At 49.4% G+C, this 13250-nt stretch overlaps 1 protein-coding gene and 1 long non-coding RNA gene across 3 annotated transcripts in view; one reads left to right on the top strand and one right to left on the bottom strand.

Moving 5' to 3' along the window:
- Positions 1 to 13250, bottom strand: part of pik3c2b (phosphatidylinositol-4-phosphate 3-kinase, catalytic subunit type 2 beta) — a 226824-nt gene that overhangs the window by 53230 nt on the left and 160344 nt on the right. For both annotated transcript variants that reach the window (XM_072480072.1, XM_072480073.1), the window contains exons 17-18: positions 8477 to 8570; positions 6950 to 7044 (exon numbers count right to left, since the gene is read on the bottom strand). In XM_072480072.1, coding sequence (XP_072336173.1) covers positions 6950 to 7044; positions 8477 to 8570 — 189 coding nt within the window. The remainder of the gene's footprint in view (positions 1 to 6949; positions 7045 to 8476; positions 8571 to 13250) is intronic.
- The window catches only part of LOC140393737 (uncharacterized), a 67874-nt gene that overhangs the window by 30764 nt on the left and 23860 nt on the right, over positions 1 to 13250 (top strand). The window lies entirely within an intron of this gene.

Here is a 13250-nt window from a genome sequence, read left to right on the forward strand (position 1 = left end):
GGTGAGGAGGGGTTATTGGTTTACGGGGATAGGATAGAAGTGAGGGCTTAAGTGGGTCGGTGCAGAGTCGATGGGCCGAATGGCTTCCTTCTGCACTGTATATTCTATGTTCTATGTTCATGACAACCTATTGTCTTTTAACAAGCTCTCAAAGAGAAACTCTTTCACAACGGGAATCAGATGAGGGCGTTATTCCTTTCAGGGAAGAATGCTCAAATATTTTGCCCTCAGTAGGGTCTGAGAGCCTCGAGGCCAGAGCTAAAGTCTGAATTTACATTCACAAATATTTCAAACAAATTGATACAAAACAGATATTATATTTATTCACCAAAGAAGCAACAGCACGAAGCATCCCCCTAGCTAATTTAAGGTTTTTAAGGGGGTACTAAATTGCCCTTTAATTGAAAAAAAAAAATAATTGGGTAATGTAAATTTATAAAAAAACAAACCATGGTAATCTAAATTCAGTTTAATAAATCTGGAATAAAATCGCATGCCGGGGAATCCTGCTCGGCTGGCGATCGGCAGCACCACCCCCAGCTGCAGACTGGCTCGCTGACCTCTCGGAATATCACCACCTGGAGAAGATTAAGTACGCCACCCGAGGGTCGGAGGAAGGTTTCCTGGATACTTGGGGGCAGTTTGTTGGCCTGTTCCAAAACCTGTTCGAGGCCAACAACAAGGATTAAGCTAAGAATAAAAAACCAAGGTAGATGGGTTGGGGGGGGGGGGGGGGGGGGCGGGGGGATTTCCAAATTAGAAGATAGGTTAAGGCTCAAACTTGTTTTATTTTTCCCAGAAACTTCTTGGTAAAGTTACGCCTCATTTCAGAGTTTGGAAAATGCTTTCATTGCCCACATAGTTTCTGACTCTTATCAGACCAATTTGCAGTAATGTATGATAATTACTTTGTCCGTCTTTAGGAGCAGTGCTTTGAACCGAGGCCTGAAATCAGAATAAGAACAGGGAGCATTTGCTCATAAAGGAACAGAAATATCTTTCCTTACTGTAATCATTCAAGACTGTTCCCGAGACAAGGGAACGGTACACAACCCTTCAGCATATGCGGTGGGGCTTGGGTTTGATGGTGAGGTTTCCATTTTGTTTGCCAAACTTCCTGCCGACTTACAGGAGTCCTGCCCATTGTGATGACAGCTGACAGCTCGCTGCGGAGTGGTAACTGGTCACTAACACCTGGTACACAGATGCTGGTACCAGCTGCTGAGGGAAAGTCAAAGAGGAAGTTCAGGGGAAAAAGGAGGGGGGGGGGGGTAAGTTTTCATATTTCTTTGTTGTCACAAAGACAAAAGATATGGAGGTGCCCTCATTCTGGGTTCTTGTAAAACACGATGAGGTTTATGAAACCAATACAATCAAGATGGTGATCTGCTCAAAGCCCGTGCAGATATTCTACTGACATCACTAGCCGCAGAATCAACAAGAATGTATTCCCAGATAACATAAGAACATAAGAACTAGGAACAGGAGTCGGCCATCTGGCCCCTCGAGCCTGCTCCGCCATTCAATGAGATCATGGCTGATCTTTGTGGACTCAGCTCCACTCTCCGGCCCGTACACCATATCCCCGAATCCCTTTATTCTTTAGAAAGGTATCTATCTTTTTCTTAGAAACGTTTAAAGAAGGAGCCTCAACTGCTTCACTGGGCAAGGAATTCCAGAGATTTACAACCCTTTGGGTGAAGAAGTTCCTCCTAAACTCGGTCCTAAATCTACTTCCCCTTATTTTGAGGCTATGCCCCCTAGTTCTGCTTTCCCCGACCAGTGGAAACAACCTGCCTGCATCTATCCTATCTATTCCCTTCATAATTTTATATGTCTCAATAAGATCCCCCCGCATCCTTCTAAACTCCAATGAGTACAGTCCCAGTCTACTCAACCTCTCGTCATAATCTAATCCCCATAACTCTGGGATCAACCTAGTGTATCTCCTCTGCACTCCCTCCAGTGCCAATATGTCCTTTCTCAGGTAAGGAGACCAAAACTGAACACAATACTCCAGATGTGGCCTCACCAACACCTTATACAATTGCAGCATAACCTCCCTAGTCTTGAACTCCATCCCTCTAGCAATGAAAGACAAAACTCGATTAGCCTTCTTAATCACCTGTTGCACCTGCACACCAACTTTTTGCAACTCGTGCACCAGCACACCCAGGTCCCTCTGCACAGCAGCATGTTTTAACATCTTACCGTTTAAATAATAATCCATTCTGCTGTTATTCCTCCCAAAATGGATAGCCTCACACTTGGCAACATTGAATTCCATCTGCCAGACCCTAGCCCATTCACCTAACCTATCCAAATCCTTCTGCAGACTTCCGGTATCCTCTGCACTTTTTGCTTTACCACTCATCTTAGTGTCGTCTGCAAACATGGACACATTGCCCTTGGTCCCCAACTCCAAATCATCTATGTAAATTGTGAACAACTGCGGGCCCAACACTGATCCTTGAGGGATCCCACTAGTTACAGGTTGCCAACCAGAGAAACACCCATTTATCCCCACTCTCTACTTTCTGTTAGTTAACCAATCCTCTACCCATGCTACCACTTTACCCTCAATGCCATGCATCTTTAGTTTATGCAGCAACCTTTTGTGTGGCACCTTGTCAAAAGCTTTCTGGAAATCCAGATATACCACATCCATTGGCTCCCCGTTATCTACTGCACTGGTAACGTCCTCAAAAAATTCTACCAAATTAGTCAGACACGACCTACCCTTTATGAACCCATGCTGCGTCTGCCCAATGGGACAATTTCCCTCCAGGTGCCCCGCTATTTCCTCCTTAATGATAGATTCCAGCATTTTCCCTACAACCGAAGTTAAGCTTACCGGCCTATAATTACCCGCTTTCTGCCGACCTCCTTTTTTAAACAGTGGTGTCACGTTTGCTACTTTCCAATCCTCTGGGACTACCCCAGAGTCTAGTGAATTTTGATAAATTATCACTAGTGCGTTTACAATTTCCCTAGCCATCTCTTTTAACACTCTGGGATGCATCCCATCAGGGCCAGGAGACTTGTCTACCTTTAGCCCCATTAGCTTGCCCAATACTGCCTCCTTAGTGATTACAATCATCTCAAGGTCCTCACCTATCATCTTTATTTCCATCAGTCACTGGCATGATATTTGTGTCTTCCACTGTGAAGATGACCCAAAAAACCTGTTCAGCTCCTCAGCCATTTCCCCGTCTCCTATTATTAAATCTCCCTTCTCATCTTCCAAAGGACCAATATTTACCTTAGCCACTCTTTTTTGTCTTATGTATTTGTAGAAGCTTTTACTATCTGCTTTTATGTTCTGAGCCCGTTTACTTTCATAGTCTACCTTACTCTTCTTTATAGCTTTTTTTAGTAGCTTTCTGTTGTCCCCTAAAGACTTCCCAGTCCTCTAGTCTCCCACTAATTTTTGCCACTTTGTATGTTTTTCCTTCAATTTGATACTCTCCCTCACCTCCTTAGATATCCACGGTCGATTTTTCCCCTTTCTACCGTCTTTCTTTTTTGTCGGTATGAACCTTTCCTGAACACTGTGAAAGATCGCTCGGCAGGTTCTCCACTGTTCCTCAACTGCTTCACCATGAAGTCTTTGCTCCCAGTCTACATCCCTCCCTCTTTCCTTCATTAGTGCAACTACAGCAATTAACATTTGTACAACAGATCCTTTACAATCCTCCTCCGACAGTGGCACCTCTAGTGGTGGGGCTGCTGAACTTCTCAGGCCGCAGGCTCCCCCTTTGGGCATTCAGCCTCAGGGACCAACTCAACATCCTTAATTGGTGGCAGCCTCTTAACTGGCAGTCTCCAGGAAAGCTCCGGCTGATAGACAGGCAGGCCCCAGAGAGAGAAGGGATTTGCATCAGCTGTGAGCAGAGGTCAAAGACATTTACTCTATGAAACACACAGCTCACGCGCTGAGTCAACTGCTGCTGCAATCGAGGAACGAAACACAGTTTCTGAAGCTGGAGCTGCCTCGTATCAATCTACGTAGGCAAGGGTCTGGCAGGATATCAGACACCATTTACGTTCACTGTTTATACCGCAATGCATTCAAGATATACAGTGGGGGAGCTGGGACTGGTGCAGGGTTGGAAATACTTTCAGAGCTCACCCCTTTCTCCATCATTCGCATTGCTAATCCAATGCTCAACCGCATCGCTCGCCGCAAACTGATGACTCTAAAACACTCCCAAATAATTAATTCTGTTTTAAAATAAATAATAAGAACATTGAATTTAATAGTTGGGATCATTGTCTGTGCTAGCTCTGCCCCACGAATGGCATTTTTGTCACAGTCTATGTCCAAGGACATCACTTTAAGAGTTCCTCAGAGAAGTACCCTAGCCATCTTCAGTTGTTTCATCAATGATATTCCCTTCATCGTAAAGTCAGGGGTGGGGATGTTCATTTATGGCAGCACAATGTTCAACATCATTCACGATTCTCCAATGCTAAAGCACTCTTACGTTCATATGCATCAAGACCTGGGAAAAATTCAGGCTTGGGCTGATATGCGGCAAGAAACATTCGTGCCATCCACAGGCCAGGCAATGACCATCTCCAACGAGAGAATCCAACTATCTCCCCTTGAAATTCAATGGTATTAACATCACTGAATCAACATCCTGGGGGGTTACCATTGACCAAAAACTGAAGTGGATCCGACATATAAATACGGTGGCAACAAGAGCAGGTCACAGATCAGGGGCTGGATTTTCCGATCCCCGACAGCGAAATCGCATTCAGCGAGGGGGCGGAGAATCCCCGATGACGCCAAGATTGGGGGCGGCACTGCTTTCACGATGCTCCGCCCCCTGAAAAGTGGTGTACTCTAGGAGTACGCTGCACCACGTATCCACGGCCTCGGGCCATTGCCTGAGGCGCGCCCCACGATGCTCTGTACCCGACCGGCCGAGTTCCCGACAGCATTCGACTTTCATGGTCTCACCGTCGTGAACTTAGCGTGGCGGCTGCAAACTCACGTTTGGCGCCGCCGCAGTCGGGGTGGAGCCGATCCGTGGTCAGGGGGGGGGGGGGCTTCATTCGGGGTTGGGACTGTGGACGGGCGGTCCGGGGTGCGCGAGCGGCCGAAGGGGGGTACTATTTTTGCAGTCCGGGTCCGCGGGCTGAGTCCGCCATAAAGCATGGCGCGACCGTGGCAGGCTGCCGCCATGCACATGCACGGCCACGGACCCAGAAATGCTCAGGGCCATATCGGCAGCTGGAGCTGGGAGCTCTACGCTGCCTCCCTGCTAGCCCTCAGCAATACGGTGAATCGGTGGCTGTTTTGCACTAGTTTTCCTGGCGTAAATGACCACTGTTTTCACGCCGCCGTGGGGATTTAGTCTCCCAAACGGAGAATCCAGTCCCAGGAATTCGGAGACAAGTAATTCAATTCCCGACTCCCTAGAGCGTCTTCAAGTTGTCCTTCAAGCCACACACACTCCACTGACTTTGGAGCTATATTGCTGTTCCTTCACTGCCACTGGGTCAAAATCTGGGAATGCCCTTCCCAGCAGCACTGTGGATGTACCTACACCACAGGTACTGCAGCAGTTCAGCAAAGAGGCTCACCACCACCTTCTCAAGGGCAATAAATGTTGGCCCTGCCAGCGATACCCATGTCCCATGACAGAATAAAAATAGCGCATGTTCCACATGCATATTTTTGGCAGATTTGTTTTAACATCAACATCAGTTTCTTTCCATCTTTTTGATTCACAGGCATTAGTTTCCCTCGAGTGCCTCAAACAGGAGATCAATTATCCACCGGCAAGTTTAGACAACCCATGCCAACTGTCTTTGTGATTCTTATCTGACAGTCGAGCAAAGAAAGCAGGTGGAAAGATGGGAATAAGGCACTTACCTTACGGATTCAGTCCTTCTTGCCTTCTTTTACCTATCGGGTTTCACAAGGCCAGGGCTACCTCAGTAGAGTATGGTTGAAATAGAATCATTTTTAAAATGAAGGCAGGTTAAAATGCCAAACTTACTTCCTGCAAAGTGGATTGGTTGACTGCTTCCACTAAAACCAGGGGCGAGATTCTCCGACCCCCCGCCGGGTCGGAGAATCGCCGGGGGCTGGCGTGAATCCCGCCCCCGCCGGTTGCCGAAGTCTCCGGCACCGGATATTCGGGGGGGGGGGGCGAGAATCGCGCCGTGCCGGTTGGCGGCCCCCCTCCCCCGCGATTCTCCAGCCCGGATGGGTCGAAGACCCGCTGCTAAAATGCCTGTCCCGCCGGCGCAAATTAAACCATCTACCTTACCGGCAGGACAAGGCGGCGCAGGCGTGCTCCGGGGTTCTGGGGGGGGGTGCGGGGCGATCTGGCCCCGGGGGGTGCCCCCACGGTGGCCTGGCCCGCGATCGGGGCCCACCGATCCGCGGGCGGGCCTGAGCCGTGGGGGCACTCTTTCCCTTCCGCCTCCGCCACGGTCTCCACCATGGCGGAGGCAGAAGAGACTCCCTCCAATGCGCATGCGCGGGAATGCCGTCAGCGGCCGCTAACGCCCCTGCGCCGCCCGGAGATGTCATTTCCGCGCCAGCTGGCGGGGCACCAAAGGCCTTTCCCGCCAGCTGGCGTGGCGGAAATTCGTCCGGCACCGACCTAGCCCCTCAAGGTTGGGGCTCGGCCCCCAAAGATGCGGAGCATTCCGCACCTTTGGGGCGGCGCGATGCCCATCTGATTTGCGCCGTTTTGGGCACCAGTCGACGGACATCGCGCCCTTTCCGGAGAATTTCGCCCCAGAAGTGGGAGGGTTCAGTTCCTGTTTAAAATTTTTTTGCTTTTGAATCTCGACACAAACCAAATCCACCCACTTTTGGGGGTTAAAATTACGGACTTTTGGGGGTTACAATTACAAAGTATCTTTATGTTCGTACTAACTATACAAAGTGGTATAAATTGGCAGAATGGTTTGGTTTATGTACCAGTAGAAATAATGGGCGATTTTCACATCGCAAATGGCTCTCCGCAGCAGAAATCTCACCAGGGGACTGTCCAGGTAACACTCAAACTTCAGGGCCTGCAAAATAAAAAAAACAAAGGACATATAACTCAAGTCGAGCACCAGCACTCTGAAGCTATATCGTCATGAATGCAGAGGCCCATCTACAGCCCTGACGTGTTAAAGGTCCAAATGCAGGCTGAACAGATATTCAGCTCTTGCCTAGCCAGTTGTGATAAGGCAGACAAGCCAAAGTTCTGCTTATTGGACTTTGTTTTTATTTCAGAAAGTCACTGACCTTCCACAGGTGCTAGAATTCTTGCAGTCAGGTCCGATTTCTGTGTCTCATTCTCTGACATTCTCTGAACCAAAGATACAAAGCTGGCCAGGGCAAGCAGTAATCCAGGTTAATAGTCCCTTGAAAGCATGGTTCATTGATGTACGGTGAAGATAATAAACTGGAAAATAATTCATTTACTTTCCTTTGGAGAAACGAGAGGTCTGACCACTAGCTTAGCGAAAGAAACTGGGCGGTATGGACACGGTGGGCCGTAGGGCCTATTTCCATGCTGTAAACATCTCTGACTCTATGACTATGACTTACTGCGCAGACAGGCAGAGCTACCTGTTACAAGTGTTGCTGAGTACAAAGTAAAAGGAAAGGTCGACAGAGGAGGAGACACCAGGAAGGTGACCACGTGCACCATGTGTCTGGGATTGGAAGGATCAACATGGAGACCAATAATTTAAATCTTAAATAGATAGTGCATGCTTTTTGTTATTCAGAGGACATTAGCATTGCTCATCAAGCCTTGTTGTTCAATCCTGTTTAGACGGGAGATGGTGACCTGCATGCTTTATCTTTTATTCGTTCATGGGATGTGGGTGTCACTGGCTGGGCCACCATTTATTGCCCATTCCTGAGGGCATTTAAGAGTCAACCACATTGCTCTGGACCTGGGGTCACATGTAGGCCAGACCTGGTGAAGACGGCAGATTTCCTTCCCGAAAGGGCATTAGCGTACCGTCTACGTTATCCATGAATGCCCTGCCTTCTCAACCTTGCCCCTCACCTGAGGTGTGGTGACCCTCAGGTAAAATAACCACCAGTCAGCTCTCGCTCTGGAAAGGGGAGAGCAGCCTATGGTCCTCGGGAACTATGGCAACTTTCACTTCCCACTGCCCTCTTCCCACCCCTCCCGCAGTGGAGATGATGCAGCACTCACTTTGGTTGGAGGGTGTAATTACAGTGCCACAAGCATACATGGATCCTGATGTAGATACAAGAATTTATAATGGAATGCAAAAAAAATCAGAATAAATTACTTTGAAATGTGAATTAAATGACTTCTGCAGGCCCTGGTCCAAATATTCTTCAGCCTCGAAGTTTGCTTCATCTGAAGATTACACTTGGGTCTCATTCACCTTCAGCCTCTCAAACTAGCATTGCCACGGTGAGTTGATCAAATATAAAAATACACTTCAAGTCGTGTGAATGTGCAATACTCACTTGTACTAACTGAGGTAGGAAATCCACCAGTTCAGACACAGATATAGTCTCCATCCACTGTACAGCAGTGTGTCGGAGCTCCTGGTCAGGAAATCTGTTAACGGCAAGGTATCAGCATAGTGACTGGGCAGCATTAGCATAGTGGCTGGTTGGTGTTAGCTTAGCATGTCAGTACTTGTTACACAAAATAGACTTGCATCCCCTCAAGTATAGTGATTCAGGGATGATCCACCAGAAGTATTTAAAATCAATAAAGGCGTTGAGAGGGTAGGTAAAAAGAAACAATTTACCCAGGTGGGGGGTTAAGTCAATTGAGAATTTATAAATTAAAATTCAAAGTGCGCGAATCTCTGGCCGCATTGGGCTCTCGCTTGAGCGCAACACGGCCGGGGAATGCCGGGAAAGACCTCCAGCGAGCCTCCCGACAAGCTCGCACCTCCCGGGATTCTCAAAAGTCCCGCGAGACGAAGAGTCAGAACCCCGCCCTAAATGGGCAGGACCGAATGATGCTCGCGGAAGTAGGTCGTAAACCTACTTACGACCTACCTGCGAAGGATCCAGCAGCCTCCCTTGATTCTTCGGCCTCCCCAGGGAGGCTGCAGCTGGGCACCGATCAGTGCTGGCTCAAACAAACATGGACTAGGCGGAACGGCCTCTGAGGGGGGGGGGGGTCTCCCGGGCCACCTGCCAAGGTACCCGGATGGCACTGACAAGGGCTGGGAGCGAGGAGGGCCATGCCCATAAAATGAGGGGGGGGGGGGTTTGAAGGATGGGGGAGTGCGATGGGTGGGGGTCCTAGAAGGAAGGGGATGCTGTAAGGGGGCTTGGGGGGGGGTGCCTGAAGAGGTGGGACCCCCAGCGACCCCAGTGCGGGGTGTCCTCACTTGGGGTGTGTGGGGTAGTGTCCATGTGTGTGGAGGTGACATTGCCCTTGGTTGGGGGTGTGGGGGACTCACAAGCACACTATGAGATCGGGGCAGCCTTTCAAAACGGCGGCCCGATCTCCGGGTTCAGTTCCCTAATGCTAAAAAAAATTCTAAGTGTGGGCTAAACCGGTGAGACACACCCCAGGGCCCAATAAAGTGACTCAATGTCGATGAATAGCGGTGGCAAACTCGCCGGCAGAGCCAATGGGAAACTCCCTGAAAAACTCGCCACAAATTAACTTTGAAATTTTTGGGGGAGAATCAGGCCAATAGGAATCAAGGCAGGAAGATGGAATTAATATACAGATCAGCCATTTGCTAACTGAATAGCAGAACAGGTTTAAGGCCTGAATGGTCCACTCCTGTTCCTAGCTTTTAGTTTGAAAAACTAAGATTCAAACCCTACCCAGCAAGGGTTACAATGTTCCGCTCTTTGTTGACTGCCGCTGAACAAGTAGTAGGATAAAGCACTGATCCATCAATGTTTCCCCCTTGTCAATTCTCTCCCCACTTTTTCTGAAAGCATCAGCTCCTCATTGAGATACAATTCCATGGGAATTTCTTGCTCCTTGAACAAGTACTTTCATTCCTTATGTGTGATTATTTGTTTAGATCTTTCAACATTCGTTGTTTGAGTTATTTAGTTAGCATTAATTGTTGGGGAGTTTATCAGGTCACTCTGCTAATCAGAAAATCTACTCTAAACGTTATCTGTGAAATTCATGAGCATCCTTCTGTGCAAAGGAGAACTTGGAAATAAACTATTAACATGTTAATTTAGTGTGTCAGCTGTGGCCCAGTTGGTAGCACTCTCTCCTTTGAGTCATAAAGTTCTGGGGTTCAAGTCAAAAACCAAGGTTGATAGTCCAATTGTGAAGAAAATTTTATTTTTTAAATATTTCTGGGGGCGAATGTAGTATTCTGCAAAAAAAGGTTATGGGTAATGACTGTGTGTCTAATTTATTTAAGCTGGGGGACTGGATGTCCACAATGTCGAGGGGCTAGATGTGAAAGACAGGGATGTGAAGGGAACAGGGTCAAGTTAGATGTTCCAAAAATAAATATAGAAAATTGCATTAGGAGATATGTGAGGAATTGAGTTTTTAGCTGCTGAATTTCAAAGGGAGGCAAGGATGAGTTTACAACATACAAAAGGTCAGAAATAAATGAGGCACTTCCGGTGGCGGACCATGCAGGAGTAGGTCGCACATTTGGTGGCTCCCGCTCGGGTTGGACCTTTGGACCTTATCCCCGATTTTTTCTCGGATTGTACTTGAAAAATCGATACTGGACGAGACCGTGAGAAGGAGTCCCACACCAGTGCATGGATAGGCGGACCAGGAGTGCTCGCAAAGGAAGAAATAGACGAACAGAGAAGGCCTGGGTTGAAGCTGCATGGCGGACGACCAGAGTCCTGGATCGACGACCCAGCAGTCGACAGAGCAGTTGATGAAGTTTATCCAAGAGGGCTTCGCCAAGCAGAAACAGAAATGCTTGGACCCGATTAGGGAATCGATTGCTCAGCTGGAGCAGGGATTGGATGCTCAAGATCGGGCGATCCAGAAAGTGGAGAAGGCACTGACCGAGCATGAGGAATACCAAACAGCAATGGAGGTGGAACTGCTGAGAGACCAGCAGAAAAGGCTCCAGGAGAAGGTGGAGGATCTAGAGAATAGGTCCCGGCTGCAGAACTTGAGGATCGTTGGTCTCCTGGAGGGGTTCGAAGGAGTGGATGCTGGGGCATATATAGCGGGTATGCTCGAGAAGCTAATGGGGGATGGGACGTACACCCGACCCTTGGAGGTGGATAGGGCGCACAGAGTACTAGTGACGAAGCCGCGTGTAGGCGACCCCCCGAGGGCGATGGTGGTGAGATTGCACAGGTACCTCGATAAGGAGTGTATTTTGCGGTGGGCCAGGCAGACACGGAGCTGTAAGTGGGAGAACAGCATCCTGCGCATTTATCAAGACCTGAGCGCGGACGCAGCCTGGAGAAGAGCGGGATTCAGCCAAGTAAAGTCGACTCTTTTTAAGAAGAAGGTGAAGTTTGGACTGCTGTATCCAGCCCGTCTTTGGGTCACCTATGAGGGGCAACACTTCTATTTTGAATCGCCCGAGGAAGCGATGGTCTTCGCCAGAAGGAAAGGGCTGGCTGGGGACTGAGGTGTTTGAACTTTGCTGCAGTGATCACGTTAAAAATGTTTTTGTTTTTGCACTATATTTGTAATGCCTTCTGTATCGATCCTGGAGCTGCCGCGTATTTTTGTATGTTAAAATTTGCATTTATACTGATGGGGTTTTTCTTTCCTTTTTGTTTCTTTTGGTTAACTGGGCTGGGCATGTTTTCTCTTGCATGTGTGTGTCCGAGCGGGGGAGGGGGGAAACAATAGGTGGGAAAATATTTGGCGCTATGGGCGGGGGGTACCAAGCTAGCCGGGCGGGCTGCTCATGGAAGCGCAGTGGGGGGTGAGCAGCTGTTATGCTTGTTGAAGGGGGCTGTTTTTACTGTGCTGTTATTGGGGGGGGGGGGGGGGAATTGCTCTGCTGATGGGGGAGGGACAGTTGCTGGGGGACAAAAGGGAGGTCGGGGACGGAGGCGGCCTGGGAGCAGGCCTGTGAGTGCACGGGGCGTGGGCTGGAGACTGGCCTAAGAAAGGTGACGGCTGATCGGCGGAGGTGGGGGTGGGGGAGCGAGAAGACCCTCGACCAGGTTGATCACGTGGAACGTTCGAGGGTTAAATGGGCTGGTTAAGAGGGCACGCGTGTTCGGAGGCGGACGTGGCAATGTTACAGGCGACGCATCTTAGGGTAACCGATCAGACCAGACTAAGGAAAGGATGGGTTGGGCGGGTATTTCATTCGGGGCTGGACTCTAAGACTAGAGGGTTCGCGATCCTGATTCATAAGCGAGTGTCATTCGAGGCGGGAAGAATAGCTGCGGATGTGGGGAAGCTGGAAGGGCTGCCGGTGGTACTCGTGAATGTTTGCGTGCCAAACTGGAATGATGTGGAATTTATAAGGAGGATGTTGGGGAAGGTCCCGGACCTGGGGGGGACGGGAGGACTTCAACACAGTCATTGACCCAAGGCTAGACCGGTCGAGCTCAAGGACAGGCAGGGTGCCAGCAATGGCAAAGGAGCTAAAGGGGTTTATGGAACAGATGGGGGGAGTGAACCGATGGAGGTTTGGGTGGCTTGGGGGGTGAAGGAGGTCTCTTTCTACTCACACGTACATAAAGTGTACTCCCGGATCGACTTTTTCATCTTGAACAGGGCTTTACTGATGGAGGTAGTGGACACTGAGTACTCAGCAATCACGATCTCGGATCATGCCCCGCACTGGGTGGACTTACAGGTGAGCAAGGAGTGTGGCCAGCGCCCGCATTGGAGATTGGATGTCGGGCTGTTAGCGGATGAGGAGGTGTGCAGGCGGGTGAGAAAATGCATCCAGAAATATCTGGACATTAATGACACGGGGGAAGACTCGGCTGCAATGGTCTGGGAGGCGATGAAGGCGGTGGTTAGAGGGCAGCTGATCTCGATTCGGGCCCACAGGGAGAAGCAGACAGAGCAGAGACTGATCGACTGATAGGGGAAATACTTCAGGTCGACAGGAGACCCCAAAGGCAGGGCTTTTAAGGGAACGACGGAGGCTACAGGCGGAGTTCGGCTTGATAACTACAGGGAAGGCGGTGGAGCAGCTTGAGAGGGCGAGGGGGGCGATATATGAATATGGAGAGAAGGCCAGTCGAATGCTTGCACAGCAGCTCAGAAAGAGGGAGGCAGCCAGGGAGATTGGGAAAGTGAAGGACAGAGACGGGAACTTGGTCGGAGATTCAGCAGGGGTTA

This window comes from Scyliorhinus torazame, chromosome 17 (assembly GCF_047496885.1).
Source record: "Scyliorhinus torazame isolate Kashiwa2021f chromosome 17, sScyTor2.1, whole genome shotgun sequence".
Lineage (NCBI taxonomy): Eukaryota > Metazoa > Chordata > Chondrichthyes > Carcharhiniformes > Scyliorhinidae > Scyliorhinus > Scyliorhinus torazame.